General features: G+C 49.1%; 1 protein-coding gene across 3 annotated transcripts in view; it reads right to left on the bottom strand.

Annotated features, from left to right (window-relative positions):
• The window catches only part of SIM1 (SIM bHLH transcription factor 1), a 72,999-nt gene extending 52,748 nt beyond the window's left edge, over positions 1-20,251 (bottom strand). Inside the window, exons 1-9 of one of the 3 annotated variants that reach the window (XM_066358817.1) lie at positions 19,960-20,251; positions 18,691-19,301; positions 9,478-9,560; positions 6,072-6,161; positions 5,471-5,579; positions 5,246-5,331; positions 4,340-4,539; positions 4,024-4,130; positions 3,160-3,307 (exon numbers count right to left, since the gene is read on the bottom strand). In XM_066358817.1, the coding sequence (XP_066214914.1) occupies positions 3,160-3,307; positions 4,024-4,130; positions 4,340-4,539; positions 5,246-5,331; positions 5,471-5,579; positions 6,072-6,161; positions 9,478-9,560; positions 18,691-18,865 (998 nt within the window). In that variant the 5' untranslated portion in view covers positions 18,866-19,301; positions 19,960-20,251. Of the gene's footprint in view, positions 1-3,159; positions 3,308-4,023; positions 4,131-4,339; positions 4,540-5,245; positions 5,332-5,470; positions 5,580-6,071; positions 6,162-9,477; positions 9,561-18,690; positions 19,302-19,959 lie in introns of those variants that run through there. The other 2 variants (XM_066358818.1, XM_066358819.1) reach the window with 2 other exon arrangements.
• Positions 20,252-21,437: the final 1,186 nt, after the last annotated feature.

Raw genomic sequence — 21,437 nt, 5'->3', positions numbered from 1 at the left:
CTACAGGTTAAATTAATACTACTTATTCAACAACATCAAAGAAATATGAATTAAGAAAATTCCTTAGGTTTTTATAGATATGCTTTTCTCTCCATATTTTTCTAGACTTTTCCTCACATTCACTGTTACTAGACACTAGCTCCATTAACTTATTTCTTGGAAATAATTAGGGAACATAGCCTATCATACTTAACACTTACTTTAAAGCCCGTAAGCACCAAAATTTGTAAGGGAATCTTTTTTTTTAATATGGCACATAAAATTAACAGGACATGTTTGTCTTGTAGAAAATCATGAAGTGACTAGGTTTTTGGTTTGGGGTTTTTAATGGGTTTGGGGGTGGGAGTAGTTGGTTTGGCAGGGAGAGGGTAAGTTTTAATAAAGAACTATGGAAGCCTCAGGAAAACCTATAACTAATAGAATTTAACATTTTAATCATAGTGCCCTATCACTCTCTTCTCCAGAATTTCAGAACATAAACATTCTGTATGGTGCTCATACAAAAGCCAATAATGCATTAGGGCATACACCACCTACCTCTGTAATTCCTCTAATTCGCTATTGTAGCTGATAAAAGCAAGGTTACTAAATATTTCTATTCATTATTGCTTCTGTTAGATAATGATGACTGATTTTTCTAGGTATATTTTAACTTCATCAATAAATTTACCATCAAAAATTTTAGAAATGTGCATCGAATAAATGTAGCTTCCACCAAAATGTCATACCTTCATTTGATGAATGCTTATTTACAATTCTCTCTACTTTTATAACATGAAAAATCCCATCAAACTGTATCTATTAAAATGTGTAAATTTGGGAAACATTTGGCCTGTCAAATTATTTGGAGGGGGGGGGACTGTGGTTCTTTAAGTACATTGTTTGAGGGAGTGTATTTGGAAAGAACTCACTTATCAGGAATTCTCAGGCTACATGAAGAATTAGTCCTGAAAACAAATGTATGTGGTAGTTCACTGCTACCATAGAGAATCAATAGCCATCTATTTAATTTGCTAAGACAATGTAAATTAGTAACTTCCAGCCAGATGTGTGATATACACATCAAACAAACTGCAACCTGTTCATTATGAAAATCCTGTCAACACACACAGAACCACTTGATGGCATTTCATCTAAGGCAGTTTCCACATTTGTAGCTATAAAAATTGTCCTAAGAATTTTTATACAAAGATTTGGAACTGAGTCTCATAAAAGGGTAATCAATTTCAGCTTTTCATCTTGTATGCTTCTGTGTTTATTTCTATTTTTATTTAGAGTCATAAAACATTCTGAAAAACGTATGCCATGCTATTTTTTTTTCTGTAAATCATTTATCCTCATTACATCTTTTTAATCTGATGTAAAGTTGGTAGCCTAATCCAGCAGCTCTGAAATGTGTAAAGTGAAGAATGGCAGAGTCAACCGAAGAAAGAAAATACACTTATGCACTGGAAAACAAAACAGAATATTTCAAAATGACTTCAAACATAAATTAAGTTTACCCATTGGGAGGTCTAACTTGCATTCTGATCATTTATATGGGTCTGTGTGACTATATACCCTGCTGTTTGATAAAAAATGATTACTAACCACAGGAACTCACCAGAGAACAGAGTGTATGTATAATGCTTGTGATGTCCCAGACATACAAAGCACCTTCTTAAAGAATGTCCATTTCCTTTCCATGGTAAGCAGACATAATTTTTCACTCTTTAATACTTATGCTTCACAGAGTGTCTTGTTTTATGAATTATAATTTGCCATTTTCTTTTATGTTTATTTTAATAATATGAAAAACTGCATTCATAAAATAGATGATTTTGTTTCATGAAATCCAAAATATTGCTGTTTTCTGCTCTGTTACACAGACTTTGTGCTATTACAAAAATCTAGTAGTTTTTATTTTAGCACTGCTTATTAAAATGAAAAAAATTAAAATAAAACAATTGTTCTTAGTAACCAGCCATTATTCTTGAGTACTGAATTCTCATCGAAACTAATTTTCCAAGTCTATTGAATTAATTTTTTTTATTAAGCAGGGCACAAAGTAAATAGTCTAATTCCCTAGCAAAATATTTTCAACTACTACATTTTTTAATTTGGCAATTTAAGAGAACATGAAATGAATCCAAATCTCATCTCCCATAGTATAGTCTAATTCAAAAAGCACCCCTTAACCTACTTCCTAATGTAAAGCTAGCATTTCTACTAAGTGCTTGGTGGGTCAACTCTTCCAAAGTAAACAATAACTCCTGAGGTCCCCTAAAATCACAAGAATTTCAACCTACACACACACACACACACACACACACACACACACACACACACGAACTGCAACTGCGCACACAAAAGAGTTCTTCATGAAGTCCTCAACCTTTCGACTTTCACAAACATTACACAGGACTGTGCTTTCTTCGTCAGCCACACACGAGGCCACGTGATCAGCCTGCAGGGCCACAGGATTACTGTTTCTAGAAAGAATAAAGCTCACAAGCGACTGCCACCGCCGCCCAGCCAGCCACACCCGCAGGTGGCACGGCCGGGCGGGTCCCCCACCCCATGTCGCCGTCACACCTCGGGCGCGAGGCCTGGGCGCCCGCCAAGACTTGCAGCATCAGCCGGTTCCCTTTGCTGTATGGATGTTCAGGTTAGACCCTCTTGGTCACTTAAACCCCCTTTGTGGTTCAGGGGGAAAATCACTCTCTCAGAACTCTTAACTTTGATTGGAGACTCTGGTTAAAATTAAGAACTTCAAACCCAGATTTGAAAAAGTGAAACAGATGTCCTGTTTGTTATCCATAAATGGCTCCGTACGTCAGACCCTTTCCTCTCTCTCCTTTTTTTCCTTTATGCTGCATTAAGTTTTATTTAATGCAGAGTTCGCTTAAAAGGTTAAAAGAGAGAGAGAGAGTAGAGAGCAAATATGGACTGTGGATGGAAAAACTCCTAAATCTTTCTCTATAATATAACGAAGGAAGTCTCTTCATAAAGATGAAAGTGTTCAAGCTGCCGCCTCCCAATGCAAGCAGCACTCTAGTGAAAGCCGGCGTCACCAGGGGACCCCAGTCTCACATACAATCCGGCGGTGAGCACCACCTGCACCCTCGTGGAGACCACGGTCGCCTGAAGTGGGAGAAGGGGTCCTAGATTTGCACTCACGTAAGAACATAGTTGACGCTGACGATACAGTGCGGCCTGGACGAGCGGCTGTTGTGCACAATGGTCGCGTAGCTCTGCACCCACACCCAGCCGCCGTGCTTCGCCAGGAACCGGTAGTACTTGGTGGTCACCTGGCCCTTCACCAGCACTGATGGAGAGATAGAAGGCAGCTGGTGGTGAATAAGCCCGTTTCTCAACGGCCCAAAAATGCAACCCGTGGCAGTGAGAGCAGGGTCCCCAGCGGGTCCTGATTAAAGTGCGCCGGGGCAGGAGGAGGAGGAGCACGCACCTTCCCAAACGCATGGATTGTCCTATTAATTTACTTTGAGTCCTTGGTCCATCGTGATCAGCAAAGAGGGGTAACATTTAAAGTTGGGAGATTCCACTCCCCTCGCCCCCATTCGATTTTCTAACTATGTAAGGTCAGGTCGGGTCTGGGCCGCTCACTCCCTCGCTCACATTCCCTGTGCGGGGAGATTAAGCTCAAAGCAAAGCAGAATCCAAAGCCAAGCGAGTGACAGGATCAACGCGAGTGAGCCAAGCGGGCTAGCCTGGGCTTCTCCTCCCACCTTTAGTGAGTTTGTGGGGGAGGGGGAGGGGGAACAGCATATCAATAGAATAAAACCCCTGGGGAAATTTTCGCCTAGAAACTCGGAAATTCTCCCTCCCCCGTGTTCAAGAAACAAGGCGGAGCTTATGGAGCCCAGCGTTGGCGCGGTGGCTGGCAGGACCCCACCTATCACGGTCACTGGCTCCCGGGGCTCCCAGCTGTCTTCTGGCTGGAGACTTAAGGCCTCCTCCCCTCCCCCACCCTTACTCCAGGGACTCGCCGGGTCGTGTGGGTGCCGCAGGGTGGCGCCTTACGCAGGTGGTGGGCGCAGCGCAGGTGGAAGGTGTCGCAGCCGTGCACGTGATGGTACAGGGTCTTCTCAATCAGGTCCTGTGGTTCATACCCCGTCAGTTCTGCCACTCTGAGGAAAGCAATCCCCGCGGGATGAGCGCGGGGGGCGGGGGTGTGCCCATCCCAGAGAGCCACTTAAGGCCCGGGTGCCCACCCTCACTTTGCAGGGCCTGATCAGTTACCTCATCTGCAAAATGAGCTCCTAAAGTCGGGAAGGCGCTGTCAGCCACTGAGCAGGGCCGCTCTTCTAACAGGGGCGATTCTTCCCCCGCCACCCACCTGGAATCCAGAAAGATGAGCTTCATGTCCAGGCTGGCGCGGAACATGAACATGTTGCTGTGCAGCTTGATCTCGGTGACAGCGCTGGGCGGCAGCGAGTGGCCCACGGCCACCAGGCCCACGTTCTGGTAGCAGCCGTCGAAGGGGGACATGTCCAGGCTGTACTGGCGGATCTTCAAGTAGCCGCTGCAATGAATGACCTGCGGCGGAAAGTGACAAGGAGAGGCTCAGCCACTCAGTCAGGAACCCACCCAAAAAGATGGGGAAGTGATTAAAACCTTGCGCCTCAACCTGACCACAAACGCCTGGTGGGCCACGCCCCTGCGCCCATGTCCATTGTCACTGGTGCTCCAAGGTGTCTCAAGGAAACGACTGCCACACTGAACTTACCTGGGGACTTTTAAAATGCAGAGGCCCGGGCCCTGCCCATCCTAACGCACCTGTATCGCGAAGCCGTGCCCTGGAGCCTACATGTTTAATCTCTTAAACAGGACAATCATGGATTTGACCTGAACTTCTGGTTCTTAACCTCTCTCGGGGTCAGAATCTGACGCCATGAATAAACTCTACGAATCCACCAAAGCGATCGACCATTTCAGACGCTTAGCGCATCGCTAAGGCCCATTATGGTCCCCAGGTTTAAGAGCGCCAAAGGCGGCACAGTAACGGGACCCAGTGAGACTGTCTTAAAACAAAGTTCCAGGTATTCACAAAGTTCAACGAACCTCGTACTGCTTCCCCTCCCAGGGCTCGTTGACTCGTGCGGGGAACGCCCTCCTTGGCGGTCCTGGCCCCAGGAAAGTCCCTCCCATGCAGCACGTGTCTCTTGCCCTGCCCCCTTCGCCTACACCTGGCTAAGTGGCCCGGGCGGCCAGGAGACAAGGATCTTTCCTCTCAGCTACACACCTTGTAGCCGCCGCAGGTGAGGCCCGCATTCCTCTTGGCCAAGACGCACTTCATCCTCAGGAAGAAGGAGCGCTCGATCTCGTACTCTGGGAGCGAGAAGCGGAGGCAGACGCAGGCTGTGAGACGAGCGGCACAGCGCCACCGTCCCAGCCGTGGATAATTGGGGAAAAGCCACAAGCGAACTGCGCGATGGGACCGAGGGTCGCGGGCGCCCTTCTGCCTTACCCTGGACAAAGTGAGAGTGGTAGGGCTGATGGGCCGTGAGCACCGCTGTCATCTCGTCGTGGTCTGCGGGGTGGATGTATTCGTAAATGCTATTCCCGGTGAGTTCTACCTGTAAAGAGGACGGTATCACCATCTCCCAGTGGTGGGTGCCACATGGGAAGACTGGAAGGTTGGGCCAGGGGGTCCACAGCATTGTGAGCACAGGAGCCACAACTCTAGAGTCGGCCCTGACTTCTAATTCCGGTTCTGCTGTTGCAACCTATCTAAGCCTCAGTTTCCTTACCTGTGAAAGGAAATAGTAGTAGTAGCTCCCTGGCAATATTCTGGTGAAGACATCATGACTTAAGTATGTAACCCATCTCCCATGTTGTTTGGCCTCTGGTAGGGACTCAAAAATGTAGCCATTGTTTGGGCTTGGGATGGAAGCTAAAGAATAAGGGAAGTGGAGAGAGGGAGAGATCCAGCCCTCTTACTAGTTGAGATGTTTCAAGTCCCAGAAATGCACATATCAAGCCTTTAGGAAAGCCCTCCCTCCCTTCCCCTCCTGCCTCCAGCTCCAGTTCTGAACACTGAAGGCTGGAGGTGTGGACCACTCACCTACCTGAGAGAGACCCAGGTGGACTGAGGCTGTTTCTGAGATGTACATGATCTTCCCATCTGGGGCCACCACAAAGATGAAACCGTCCAGGGTCTGGGGAGATAGGAACGGAGTTGAATGGAGAGCCCTCAGAACACTGGGACACACTGGGTTGAGGGGGACAGGAGTTAGATGCCCAGCCAGAAGCGCAGAGAGGCAAAGTAGAGAAGGGCCAGCAGGAAAGAGGGCACAGAAAACCAGCCACAAGAGTCCTCCTTTTGGGTTTTTTTTTATAAATTTGTAAGTGTCTTGGAAATGCAGCCCCCAGGAAGAGACCCAAAGGAAGTGATGGATAAGTCTACTACCCTCCAGAAATCCACAAATTCAGTGGATTCAGAATCCACTGAAATAGACAAAGCAGTCATATCTGTAACACACACACACACAAATGTTCTGGGGTGGGGGGAAACACAGCCTGCTGTAAGAGGTGAGTTAGGCTCTTGAGATGATGACCAGAGGTTCCCTCTGTCGGTCTTGAAGGACTCCATAGTGACAGCATGTTTTAATGGAAAGAGGGGGTAGCAAGGTTTGGGAAACAGCAGGCACTGGGTGATGTGGAAGGGCTGGCAGTCTGAAAAGCTGTAGACAAAAGGCAGCTGGCCAGTGGCTCTGAAAAGAGTCTGGGAGAGGGGGATTTAGATGAGAGGCTTTCCAGGCAGCAAGTTCACAAAGTAGTGCTGTACTGTGATATGTGTCTGTTTACACTGATGTATCAAACTGACAGGCTCTCCATGATGCAAGTCTTAGACTTTCACTGTCCCTTTATTTCTGTGAATGAATCTTCAGTTCAGGCAGTGGAGACATAAAAATGAGTCAGATCCTACTTCTAAGGAGCTGGAAGTCCAATGGAGGCCTAGAGATGAGTCTAAATACAGATATAATGACCACACAGATGAACAGATAATGCTGTGGGAGCTCAGGGGCTGAGTGGCCAGAGGCCTGGGGAAGAATCAGAGGCAGTAGAGGTGCTGTTTGAGCACATCCCTGGAAAAGAGGCTTGAACTGGAGTAAACAGGGAGGTCATCCTAGGCAGAAGGATTGATGTGGCAAAGGCAGGAACTGACAGGAGGGTAGATCTGATTACTTCCATGCACCAGAGACAGGGATGACAGAGTACACCAGTACTGGATTTTTGGAGAGTTTGAGAAGTCAGTCTGAGAAATGTGGAGATGCTCTTATAGGCGTTAGGGTTCCAACAGAGGTTTCTAAACAGAGGAATAACATGCTTAGACTTTTTTTTCCTGGCAAAATGTGGGTAGTCACCTATAGGAGGAAAGAGGGGGGAGGAAGAAATCAGAAAACGGAATCCATGTCAAAGATGGTTTTGGCTGTGAAATTAATGGTGGCAGAAAGGGAAGCTGAGACTGACTTCTGTGTCACTGAGTAGAGGGTAACACCGTTGACGAAGATTAGAAATTTAGAGAGGCATAATGAGTTTTTATAGGCTGGAAGTCTGGAAGAGGACAATAATAAATTCTTGACTTGGAGATACTAAACTTCAGGTGTTTGCAGATTTCCATTTGGATGTGCCCAGTTGGCAGTAGAAAATAAAGGTCTGGAGCTAAGGAAGGATGTCTAGACTGGAGGAACCAGCTGGAGTCAGGTAAATGTGGGAAAAGGAGTTGAGGTGATAATGTTGGCTGAGATAGCCCAGGAGGCCTTGAAGCTGTGAGATGAGAAACAGAGCTGGAACCTTGGGGGAATGCCAGCATTTATAGCCAGACAGTGATGGGAAAACCAGAGGCGCAAGCAGAGAGGGAGAAGAATCCAGGAAAGTGTGCTACTTCAGAAAAAGGGAGAATGTCAAGTATCAGTGTCACCTCCATTGAACCCAAGCGTCACTTTCTCAATGATGCCCTCTTCCACTCAAACACAGTTCTACTCCTTCCCCTTCTTCTTTTCCATAGCACCCACACCACCTGTTACACTACATAGTGCACCTAGATTTGCAAGGCTGATCTCCTTAGAATGTAAACTCCATGAAGGCAGGGTTTTCTGTCTGGCACATACTTGGCCCTATATTTGTGGCATTAGTGGGTGGGGCAGGATAAGAAGCCAGCATCTTATGCTGCTTATCAAAATGTGGTGGAGCCTGGGCAGAGCACAATGGCTGCGAGAGGTGCCAGGCTGCAGGGCTTGGGAGTGAGAAAGGCGGGGTGAGCGATGGAAATGGAAAGTATAATTCAGTCCTGTGAGAAGTTTGGGATGAAGAGAGGGAAAGACTGGGCAAGAGCCAGAGGGGCTGAGAGATTTGGGGGGTTTGTTCTCTTGTTTATATTGATGAGGAAAATTGACTGGTGATATGTCAAATTTGGGTAAGTGGTCAGTTGTTGAGAGGCAACTGATGGAAGTTATATCCTGAGAAAGGGGGGGACAGTGCCTTTGTAGTTGAATTCTGAGCTGTAGTGGCCAGGCCTATGAGGGAATGCTTGAACGATGCCTTTCCATACTCTGTAAAACTAAAATCTCTGACCTCTGGTACTGAGGGAGGGATAGGGGAGCTCCGGGTCAGGAAAGGGCCTGGCACTCCTGCTGGGAGATGCTACTCGGGCCCGCCCACCTCGGAGAATGGGCTCACATTCTCTTCTGATGCCTGCTTAGGTTTGAGGAGCCTCCAGTGAAGCTCGTGGTAGATTTGAATAATAATAAAGGGGTAAAGGGTGGGAAACATATGTCAAGCCTAAAAATGCCACTGGGAGTTATACTATTTTAAATATTTGCTAGGCGACTTAAGCGGGCTACCAGCAGTTTGAAACGGTGTACACTGCAAACAACACGGCAATGGGCGCGTCCACATTGGATAAACTCGCTGCCTGGGGAGGTGTACGGGTTATGTGCCAGGCTCCATCTATACAGGGCCCCGGGCCTAGGGTAAGGGCCGTGGAGAGAGAGGAGAGAGCCCTGGAACTACAGGGAGGAGATGAAACGAGTTGCAGGCACAGCTGGATCCGGAATGTGTGGGCTTAAAAGCATTGACTAGCATTTCTACCAGATTCCCCTTATTTCCTGTGTAAATCCTTTATTTCTGAGGGTTTTGCAGCCCAGCCTCGGCAGCTTAGCCTGGAGGCACTCAGGTTCCCTCAGCCCAAAGGTGTCAAGTGGCGTCCCCTCCCTGGCTTCAGCCATCCTGATAGGGGCCTTGCAGGTCTTCCTTTCAAACCCAAAACGTGCCCGTTGTCACCTTGTCTCCTTCTCAGCCTCTGGAGGCACCACCCGCTTTCAGCGAGCTTGAGAGCTAAACATTTTTTAACTTTGGAGAAATTGTAGGGGCTGCAGTAGGGCCAAGTCTGGGCAGGATCCCATTTTTCTGGGAAACAAGAAGCCAAGAGCCAAGCATATACGCTGGCTGCCGAAAGGCCCGTGCCAGTACCTGGAGCAGATGAGAGCCCAGTTCACGGCCAACGTTGTCCAGGGGGCTGGTCCTACTCGAGTGGCCCCATGCTTCACCAAGCCCTGTGGAGACACAGAGACACTCTTTAGCAACGGGACTCCAACCCCCGTGGCAGTTTGAGACTAGTCTCGCAATTCTGTCATATACCCAAGTTTGCACTCAGGCCCAGATACCATCAGGGCTCCTCCTTACTCACTGACCTGGACAGCGGGGGATGGGGGCAAGTAAATCTCAACCCTGCCCTCTCAGCTTCTAGAGGGTTGGACAGAGGTCAGACTCATTCTCCTAGACGGGCCTGGGCTTCTCAGGGCAGGTGGGGTCTGACTGAGCATCCCCCTTCAGCCTGGCCTATAAGGAGTACCCTACACTGCACCCCAGCGATAGATAACTATGCAATAGATAGAGAGATGAGGGACACTGACACAATTTCTCACCCAAAGTTTCATCATCATTCTTATCACGAGGCCGAGGATGTCCACACATCCAGCGAATGTCAAATGTCACTGCTGTCCCAGAGTGGCCTGAGGCAGCTGGCCAGGCCCAGCTTGTCCCTGGTGGGCTTTCTGATTGGCTGCAGGGCTCTGCAGCAATTTTTTTCCCCTGGGCCTTTGACTTTAATTCCCTTTGGAAAAATCTATTTGCTTGCAGATGACTTCCAGCAGCAACATACCCTTGCAATCCTTTTCCCTCTGCCTTTTCCTTCCCCACCTCTGCCTTACACATCCTAATCTCACCTGCCATCCCATGCCCTCCAAGATCGCAGTTTCTTTGAAGTCAGCTACTTACAGGTTCTAACACTATTTTAGCAACATTTTAGGACATAGACAATTATTCATGTCCTCTACTTTCCAGGTAACATTTTAATAAAGACTGCCCCTTTATCTCCTTGATGTCACCACATTAAGATCTCTCCAGTCATTGCCTCAAATAATTTTTCCAGTGATGCCTAAAAAATAAAATTCTCAGGATGCCTGTGACTGATTTTTTAAAAATTAACATAGAGCCATTCTAGCCATTCTAGCACTTGTTTGCCGAAAGAAAATTAAAAATAAGATAGAAGAAACTTGCCCAGACCAAGGTTAAACTTCTTATGGGTATTATATTTTAACAGTGTTGCTGCTAAAATTAATGTAACTAGGTAAACTTTTTTATGGTTACACCATTAAACAAGATTTACCATGACCGAAAAAGAGGGACAATTTACTGATTTATGGGGGTACAGGGCAAATCACTATGAAATACACAATGACAAACACACTCGCTTTGTAATATGGGGTTAGATCTTTCAGAATAAAACATGGAGTTGGACTTTTAAGTGTGTTGACCAGGAACTGCTTCTTAAGCAAACGATCAAAATCCTAATAACGAGTAACCGTGAGCGCCCCTTAAGCTCAAATCGGGTCTTTCTGGGTGTTTGCACATCTAAATAAATCTAACGATTTCCCCACCGCTCTGCAAACACCTATGCTCCCTGTCCGCCCCGGAACTCCTCTCCCTCTCTCCCCAGCCTGCCTGCCACTTTAGCCCGCCCCAGTGTCGCTCCCCAGAGTCACTCCACTGCCCTGATCCCTGCGGTCCTCCCGGGACACTCTGGTGGGCCACCGGCACGACAGCCTGTACACACCCCTTGCCCTGTCACCTTCTCTTCACTCCTCCCGTCTTAGCCAAACTATCCTCCTCGGTTTCTGGCATAATGTGTTCCTTTTTTCATCCCCGCCTGTAACCTGTAGACACCCACCCAGTCTAAGTGGCGGGCAGGATGGCTAGGGAGGCTGCCCAGGGGAAAGGACACTGCTGGGGGAGCCCGGGGCGCGGGTGGCGCTGGCCCTGGACGCCGCGGGCCCAGTCAAAGCTGGAAAGCCCGGCTTTGCAGAGGCTGGGGGCTGGGGCACTGGGACGAGCAGAGCTTGCTGAGGCCCAGTCGAGTCTGGAACTGGGTCTTCTGCAGCCTCCGAAGGGTAAAGCATGCGCTTTGGACCCGCAAAAGCCTTTATTCTAAATTTATGCAAGGCCCCCAAAGCGGCTGGAACACGTCCGGGATCGGCCTCCCAACCCAAATCATCTGAAAGTCCCCCAAGCTGGGCTGAGGTTAAGTACTGGTTCCGAACTCCCGGTGCCCGCCTCGGCTGCTCGTGGCCTCGGGTTGCGGCCTCATTAGTGTGAGCCTGGGGGTGGGGGCGGGAAATGAGACTACCCCGCAGGTTAATGAACAGCTGGCCGGCGCAGGTTAACAGGGGCCTCCGCGCCCTCCCCAGCCCCACCCCCCACCTTTTAAGGAACCTTTTGCTTTCACGGAGCGTTGCCTTTTCTTTATGTTCCCGGTCGAAATCTCCGTCACAAGGTTATGGTCTGGGTTAATGTTTTATAAGGAACTGGCTGCCCACGTCTACCTGCCTGGCTTTCTTGACCTAACACTAGAGCTGAACTCGCCCTTCAGCCTACCCAGGACGCCTCTGAACCCGGTCACGGGTTCTGCCTCGGAGAACTGGGGAGTGGGCCCGAGACGCCGCTCCCGGACCCCTTCGCTTCCCGCCTGCGGGGCCGCGCTCCCGCACCCAGTTTCACTTGGCAAGGGGGGTAAGCTGAGATTTCGTTTCTGCACTTGACCTACCGCAGAAAATTCGCAAATCCTTTGATTGTCTGTTTAAAATGAGGAGGAAACCAGCTCCCTTTGCGGCAGGATTACAGTGGGAACAAGATCTAAAGATTCTCTTGTAATTCGGTGAGGCCGAGGGAACGGGGTTTTGCAAAGGAGAAAGGGAGCTCTGTGAGGGAGGCGATAACTAAATCGGGTTTTAGACAAAAGGATTTTCTCCAGCTAAAGTGGCCAAAGACAAAAGAAAACATAATCTATTTTGGAAGATTTCCAAGATATGCTACATTAACCTTAGCAGATAAATTTTGTTTCTCCCCGCCCCCCTCTTCCCTTCAGGTCTGGTTTATCATATTTACATAAGTAGTATTACAAGGAATGTATCTATTATGTATCTAAAGGGCTAGCTCACATTTCCTGTGAAAACCCGGGCGAAGTTTCACTGTTGCTTTACCCTCCGTGCGCAGTGAAGCCATTTCCATTTAAATACCCCCTGACCCAAGGATTACCTCAATGGACTGACTGCACGGGTTTTGTAATTTCCTGAAAATGAGATTTCGATTTATAAAACAAGAAACCAATTAGTAACCAAATGAGGCGAAGTAGATCCACTAAAATTGACCTAATCCCACAGGCACAATTTAGGCCCGTTCTTGGCGAATGAATGATGAGCCGCAGTCTAGCGTGAGCTCAAAACATCATCCAGCTGTGTTATTGCAAGCAGCAAAAATAAATTGATCGAGCTTTTCCTTCGGAATGAATTTCATACCCTTGACAAAATATAGATAGCAGACCTGGCATCATTGCCTCCTTCACTCAGACACAAATGAGAGGAAGAGAAGAGCTTCTTCTGTCGTTTGGGTTTTTTTTTTTTTTTTTTTAAATAAACAAGCACTATATCTCTATAACAACCTGTCTTTCTTGTGGTCGTTCCTGGAAACCTTCGTCTACGGAATAATGGGGTCTAACGGAGCCCTCCCATGGCCTGATCACAGCTCGGAGACTGAGACCAGAAAAGCCCTCCGAGACCGCGCTCCTAACTTCGGGTCCCCAGTGGACTTGTCTCGGAGGGCTGGGTGTTCCCCGGGGCCTGCGCGTCCTCATCGAGTGCGCAGCGGCCAAGCCTCTCCCCGGGCCCAGCGACCAGGCGGCCTCAGGGCTGCAGAAGTCTCAGTGGCCCGATTCTCCGGGGAACAGGAGGATGGGGATTGTGTACCCTTAGCAGAGACCCAAATCCAGGAGCCGACACCGGGTGGGAGGCTGCTTCACGCACCTAGGCACACCACCCCCGCCTCCGGCGGGAAGCGTGGGCCTTGCCCGCTGCCTGGCGGGTGTGGCTGATCTTGGGAGGGTGCCCACGGCCGCGCAGGGCCAGGGTTAGTCCTGCGAAGCAGCCTGGGCTCCACCGTGTTTGTCTGCACTCGGTGGTGGAACTGAGTGCCCTGCCTTCCCCTGTCCGCCTCAAGTGTCTCTCCCCGCGCCTGTGGAATCCGCTAGAATTAGCGTAAATCTGGGCTGGAGACTTTCTGCGCCCTCCTCGTGCTCCGGCCCTGGAGCTGGGGCTTCCCGGCCGGGTCAGGCCGAGGGCCGCGCCGGCTGTGGGCGCCGAGCCCGCCCGCAGAGACCGCGCGCTGCAGGCTCCGGGCCGGCGCGCTGCGGCCAGGTCCTAATGAACCGCGGACGGGAACGCGCGCAGGTCTGACTCCAGTACCTACCTGCCCGGCAGCTGAACAGGGTCCAGCGATGCCTCCGGGCCTCCTGAGCGTGGCCGGCGGGGCGATGCCACCGTCCCAAAGGCGGTCTCTGCGAGGCCGATGGGACTGGACCGCCCGCGGCGCGGGGGATCCCACGGGACCCCCACGGCTGCACAGCGGCCGCTCCAGCGGGACCGAGGCTCAGGGTCAGACGACGGGCCGCACGAGGCCGGCGGGCGCGCCGGGCAGCGGTGGAGACACGGTCCGTCCGCAGGCCTCGAGCCCGCGCAACCTCGGCTGCGGCCACCCGAGCGCAGGCGGACAGGGCAGCGGGGGAACCGGCCGTGCCCGGCCGTAGCCCGCCGGCCCCACAGCGTGCTTCCTCCCGCCGCTGCGGCCTGTGCGGGAGGCGAGGCAGAGGCCTCGGCAAGGGCGCCGTCCACGATTTTGTCCGAGACACCGAGGTCCAGAGACTCCGCGGAGGAGCCGCCTGCCCAGTGGCGCTGCCTACGGAAGAGGCTTTGCCCCACACTTCTCAGACACTGCGTTAGCACTTTATGATTAAGCAGGCCCATTGCTAAACAGTTGAAGGATCTCCCCATCTCCACAAAAAAATTAATTCCGTGGGTCAGAGATACAATGAGTGGACAGAGAAGGTCACAAGCATTCTCGTGAGAAACACCTGGGCCGACAGATAGGGACATGAGGCAAGAATCCATGGGCTGGATCGTGTTTACATTTGTGTCTGCAAAAAGCTCGAAGCAGCTAAGATTACCCAGAATTGAAAAGTGACTCCTTAAAAATTACGTTTGTCCTCGGGAAAGTTGACTTGATTTTCGCTTCAGGTGGGTGACTGTACCTGCTTAAAAGCCTCCTACCATGGCTAATGATACTCTATGGTTTTTGTTGTTGTTGTGTTATTGTTTTTATTAAGGACACCTCGTTTGTAGGAAAAAATATTTTTCATTGATCTAATCTACAATTTTTAGCACATAAATATCCCTTGCAAATGCTCTGCATGGAGTTTAGTTCTGCATGCTACATTTTAAGTTAACATCAAAACTGGAATTAAACAGAGAAGACCAGCGTGGAGCATAAACTGTACTTAAAGGCTGTTAAATGAGAAAAACTGATGTAAGAAAATAAACATGGAAACCTAATGCTCAATCACTTCCCCAAGCAGCAAGAAAAACAGCCTTAAATCACCCATCCACGTGGGAAATGGGGCCTCTTTTTCTCTTTCAGTTCTCTGCTTCAAGAAATCCAAGGTGACTAAAGATTTCAGTCTTGAGGTGAATATTACAGAAAGGGTCTGTAAAGGTTTGTTTAATCACCCTAGTACTTCAAACCTTTCAGAAGATTCTCTTTCCTGTACAGCCACTAATTTAAAATCTTAATTGTTTTTATTTTCCCAAGACACCTTGCGAATGAAATAGTATGATGCTACTAAGATTCTGAATGGCTATAGACGGGAAACCAAGGCTGATCCTTTTGAAGTTTATTTTGTAAGCCACTTCACCCCCATCCAAAACTGTATTCTATCTGGACAACAAATACATATTTGTTTTTAGTGAAATTTGTCCTATTTTACATACAAATAAAGTCACATCATCTGTTTCTTTATCTTGCCTTTCTGTCTTGATAACACCAAAGATACATTTCTAGATGCCTCAATTTTTCCTTGCAAGCCTATTTTAAAATAGGATACATTGCCAACTGGGAGATATGCAGTTTTAATGATTTCACAGTAATCTTCCCTGAGGTTTTTTTTTTTATTTTTACTGTGAAATATCCAATCTAATGATTTATTCTTAATTATTCCAGGCATCCATATTCTGTTTCTCTATTCTCTGTCCCCCTCTCCTTTTCCCCTCAATAGCTCAAATTTATCTGTTCAGATAAGAGCTGAAATTTGCCCCTAGACAAGGAATCTAGCAGACACTGGAGGTGGTGGGGGGACGTATTCAGTAATTGGGGGTGGGATTAACAATATTTTAGGATTTAGAACATTTTTCAAGTATAAGTATGAAAGAATTTTTGTTTATTGATTTAAGCCTTTTAGCATTACAAGGTAATATACTAGAGATGAAATGTATATGAACTAAAACAATGGAGTCTTACAGTCATTGTTATGCCTATGTTACCAGATTTATAATTACTTTAGATTATATGTCATGAAAAATCTATGTTACATCTGATAGAATGCTTACCATTTTGAAATAAATATCTCCCATCCTTAAAATAAAATTAAATTGAAGTCCTACTATGTTCCAGGATGGTGTCAAGACATGTAAAAACAAACTTTATTTTTCTTTTTTTTTTCATCACTAAAAAAAAGTACCCCCATGTAAAGTGCTCAGTCTCCCCCACTGCGATGGACACGGTCTCGTCCAAGCCCTGCCTTCAGGCAGCAGCTGAACACAAATCTGGCACCCTCTGCAGGTTGTGCCTGGTTCTTCCGCTTGTGATCATTTCACTCCCTTAACACTATTTGGGTTATTTTGTTTGTTGCTCTTGTTTAATATTTTTAAGGGCTTTGGTTGGGTTTTGAATTTTTGAAGCTAATCTATCCTTAAAATTAAAACCTCATCCCTAGAAGCCAGCTGTTCGGACTGTCTAACTCACCGTGTGGAGGCTGCAGGGTGAGTTATGAGCTCAACAGTAGCTGGAGAAATAAATGATGTGCCCAGAGTTCACACATCCTCCATCCCCTCCTCCCCATAAACTCACACTCACCCGCTGAGGGAGAGGAGGGAGGAGGAGCCCAGGGCCTAGGGCTGGGGAGGAAGGTGAGGGGCGAGGCGGAAAGCACAGTCTCTTGTTAAGGTAGCCACAGGAGACTGGCCTGGCCAACAACCAGACTCTGGCCAGCGGACTCTTTAAAAATAACAAGAAGTTGGCTAACACAGTTTACTTTTTGTTCTTCCTTTTTATTTATCGCGCCATTTATAATTTGTGGCGTTAGCACTTAAGAAAGCTTGCTCTCTTAAAAACAAAATGACAAAAACCAGCCCGATCTCCTGGGCGCGCCTGCCCAGGGTCTGCACGACACAGATGAGCGCCCTGTCCCGGCGACTCCCCAAACTCTAGGGTCCCACTCTGTGTCCACTCAGGAACACCGACCTGCTATTATCTTCCTCCCGCGATTACTCGCAGCCCCACAAGCAGCACCATATGCTTCTTCTGATCAAACAGCAAGCGACATGGGCACTGATAATTGACGAGACCCGCTAGAAATCACGCCGAAAGGTAGCCCACTGAGACCGCAGGGGCTGACAAATCACTGCTAATAATCCTGTTAGGGACAGCGCCATCAGCGGAGTTCGCAATAGCTTTATTTTTATAAAGTTGGCGCTGACAGTATAAAAGACAACGAGGTCTCTTTTTTAAACACAAGGCAGTGTAGCATCATAGTAATTTTCTCACCAGCAATGCTCAGCTGAATTTTTAATGGGAAATAGAATTTTAAATCTATGTCCACATCCCCGTCCCCCTGCCACGCACACTTTTCGGGTACTTTGGGTTTGATCCTTTTCTCCTGTGGTTTCCAGTGTCAGCTGAGACTGTGCAAGAAACTGCTTTAAGACAAAACTGTAACACTACTTAAAGTTTGAGGATAAATTTAAACTATAATCTGAAACTTTCCCTTTAGTGCCCCTGACTAATTTGGGCATGTTTTTGCAAGATTTTGATTCAGATAATAACTTCTAGTCAAGACCAAGCAAAACGCCAAGTCAAATAATGACTCTTTCCTTTCCCCTAATTCCTTAAAAGAAAACAAACCCCAAACATCCAAAATCAACAATAACATAAACCTTTCTGGGTCACCTAAGTTCTGGTTTGTAAACGAAACAGGGCTCTTTCTCTTGGATTTTTGTTTATTTGGTATTTTCTCCTTTACCTTTCTAAATCTCCTTGCCCAGAAAGATTTATCTAAAAAATATATATTTTAAACTCCATTCGTGTTATTTGAATGTGGATCAAGGAAAAAATGGACGTACAAGAGAGAAGTGTTCTTTTCCCAGTGACTATAAATGGTTTTCTACAGGAGAATGTTTTGTGAAGGCTGCTCTGTTCTCACACAGTGACTCTTAATAACCTACATACACATTTGAAAGCATGTCAACAACTCAGCTATTCTAACATCTAGGTCTTACAAGACAATTTTCCCATTATCCAATTGCCAACCCATTACCTAGGAGGTATTTTCTATGTGGGCTAGCGATCTTAATTCAATCTTATGTATTTGGGGGCCAGCCTATTATCTCAGCGATAATATCAAGCCTAAAGTTGCAAAGCTCATGTCCCAGAGTTAATTTCAGAATCTGTGAGTATTTCAAAATTTTGAAATAAATTTGCTATCAGCCGTCAAGAGATTTGTTAAATTCAGGACATATTTGTTCATGAATATGCTGCTCCTCATTTTCAGAATTATAAACATATAGAAAAAATTATTATCTAGTTGAGCTAGCTTCGTGTTCAGGTCTATCTATACATAGCAAAAATCCAAGAATTTGGCAGCGTTCCTGCTTTCTACCAGATACAATTCTTAAGAGAGGAACAACAACAACAAAAAAAGTCATGTTTGGATTAGTAGTACTTTCAATTGAGCCCAGTATCTGAAGTGTTGACAAAAGCAGCTCTGGGCTGCTTCCCAACCAAACGTATTTGATGGACTGAAGAGAAAGTATTCATGGGGAAGTAGAAAGAGCCACAAAAAAGGCAACAGGATCTCTAAGTTCAGAGAGAGCCTCAGTCAAGAAGCCATGCTAACCTTCCCTGTGCGGAGTGTGTATGAAAGTATGAATGTACTTCCCTGCCCAGTGGGATAGGGTCACACACTGGCTGGCAAATCCTCGACTCCCTTCTCTGTCTTTGAAATTCCATCCGGGCAAAGTCACTTACCTTCTGGGAACACTACTCTCATTTTGAGATAGCTGGTCGTGAGTCTGATTATGGATGCTTTGTCCAGCTGCGAGGTGATAGCCGAGGGCAGAGGCAGTAATTTAGCCAGTTCATAAAATTCACTGTTTTCCTTCTCCCTCCTAGTCCGCGCAGCATTTTTGGACTTCTCTTTCATGGTGTCTCGCTCCCCCTTTCTTCTTACAACATAAGCTCCACAGATTCATCCAAAACCAAAATCAACTTTAAATTAGAGATCATATTTGGCAAATATATAAAAGCATGTTGTGAATGAAGAGACGGAAGTCTTTGCTTCGTTGTCTTGGTAGTAGTAACAGACCAACGCGGCTAACAGAAAATACTTTCTTTAAAAATACGGGAAACACCATAGAAAAGTTGCTGCTCCAGGGCAGTCTAGGCAATCCTAGGCGTCTGGATATCAGACGCCGGCGGGACCCGTGGGGAGCCAACCTTTTCTTCTGTCCCGCGCTGCAAAGCCCGGCCCTCGGAACACCGACATAATAATCCCCGACGTTCGGCCGTCAGTCCCGCGGCAGGTGAGGCTCCGAGTCCCCCGGGGGAGAACGGGAAAGCTGGGCGACTCTTTCAGGCCACTGTGAAGACAACAGCATCAGAGCGTCAGAGACCTGCGGCTCCACACTCACTCCTGCCCTCGCCCGAGCTCCGGGAAGGGCCTCAGCGCGCCCCAGCTTTCCGCGGTGTTTTTGTTTGTTTGTTTTTTTAAATATGGAGAAATGAACAGGGATTGAGCCCCTTGCACATACTCGCTCGCGTTCCCTCGCCCGTGCCAGCCACCTTCTCCAGCCCCCCGGGAAGCTGCCCCAACAACAAAACGCCTGTTTTGAGGAGCCTGGGCGGACCGCAGCCGCGGGTGCCCGCGCGCGGGGCCGGCGCGCGTCCTGGGCGAGCAGGTTCCGCCCGTCCGGATTCCTCCACAGCGCGGGCTGCCTCCAGTCCCCCCGCGTCGGCGGGTCTGGAACTTGGCTACCTACTAACTTGGATCTTACGTCTCGGAGATTCCTCTCAGAGCGGCGCTCACACACCAAGTCCCTGGGGACTCCCGAGCGCCCCAGCGCTCTCCCTGCCCAGCGGGGGCGGCAGCGCTCGGGCACGGCCGCGCCAGGTTAACAGGTGGCGCCTCCACCGCTGCCCCGCGCGGGCACCGCGGGTGGGAGGCGGCCCGGCCTCTCCCGCAGCCGCAGCGCTGCGGGTGCCACTGAGCGGGCGCAGGGCGTCTTCGGCTTCACCTACCTTCAGTCCCCGCTGGCCGCGCAGGGTGCGGAGGCGCCCGCCTCTTAATTGCACTCATGTCTACCGTCCAACCCGGCGGCCCCGCGGGCCTCTCCGCGTCCCACCGGCAGAGAGGAGCAGAGAGCGCCCGGGCTGCCTTTTCTCTCTCGGTCATGAATTGGGGGCAGGGTGCGTGGGAGAAGGAGGGGGCTGCGGGCTTTGGGACGGGTGAGGCGGTTTGAGAATCCTCCTCCTCGGTAGTGGCTACGAAGCCAGTACTATTCCTAATTGGAAACCGAAAACGCCCCCCTGTAACTTCTTTCTACCTTATGGGGTTTAGCTTCAACTTCACTACGGGGCTCGCTCTCTCCCGCCCTCCCTTAATGCCACTCACAAACCTCCTCGCTTGCGATTGGTCCGGCGCGCCCCAGGGCCGGGCGCTCATTGGCCAGCCGTGGTGAATGACGCGAGCACGCCTCGCGCGGCTCCCCGTGCGCCCCAGCGTTCGCCTTGCAGCCTGGGACCCGCGTGGCCGCCGCGCTCCTAACGAGCCGGGAGCGCCGGTGTTCTGCGCTGCGCGCCGCCACGGCCGCTTCGGGCCTCCGGGGCTTTGTGGGAGGTGCAGGGCCGCGCGCCGCGCGATCCTTGGGTGGAGCGGCCGAAGCACTCAGCCCCGAGCGCCCGCGGCACCGGGCGGGGGGCGAGGCCCGCGGCCGCGGAGGTCAGGCGAGGCGGGGGTGAGCCTGGGGCTCCCGGCCCGCGACGTAGGGAGTCGCCCCGACTGCGGGCGAGGTTCCTCCAGGAGCCGGCGTGCTCGGGCCGGTGCTGAGCTTTATTTTCTCTTTCACGTTTCTCTGAATCCACGGCGACACCGAATGCATCGCCAGAGGAGATAAATGTATCTATCTCTCAATTAATCCCAAAGAGGGGCGTCTTCTTTGAAATGGGCAGAGTCTGGTGGCTGATGCGTTCACCGTGGAAAGCTCATTGCTGGAGTTTTCCTCTGGGGAGCAGGTAGGGGGCACACCAGAAAAAGCGGCTCTGTTTCAGGCCAAAACTGAGATGTATATCTCACATAGCTGTTGTCTTCAGTGTGAACGAAGACTTTTTGTTGGATTTTGTTTCAGAAAACAAAAGTCCAACACGAGTGTTCCTTACAGAAAGGATACGGTCTTCGTGAATGAAGTTAAAGCATTCACGTTCCCCGACAGGAGCCGTTTAAACAAACGCCTTGTAAGTATTCTTGCTGACAGTTTTTTCCTTAGAGACCTAACTTGAATCGCCTTCTCTCTATCACCTGAGGAAAGACAGCAACGGGGGCAAGTTGACCAGTCCCCCCAGACAGTGTTGGCTGCTGGCGAATCACTCCCTACAGACGCGGTTCCCGCTTGGGCTTGATGCTGCCTGTGACCGCGATTCCTTCAGCTGCCGGAGGTGCACTGGCGGCAGTTGTTTCCGCGGCCATAAAAGAGACCGAGACCGCCTGTTCCGTTGCATTC

Source organism: Saccopteryx leptura, chromosome 1 (genome assembly GCF_036850995.1).
Source record: "Saccopteryx leptura isolate mSacLep1 chromosome 1, mSacLep1_pri_phased_curated, whole genome shotgun sequence".
In the NCBI taxonomy this organism is placed as follows: Eukaryota; Metazoa; Chordata; class Mammalia; order Chiroptera; family Emballonuridae; genus Saccopteryx; species Saccopteryx leptura.
Note: the sequence above shows the minus strand (reverse complement) of the source record. Positions and strands in the feature narration are given on the sequence as shown.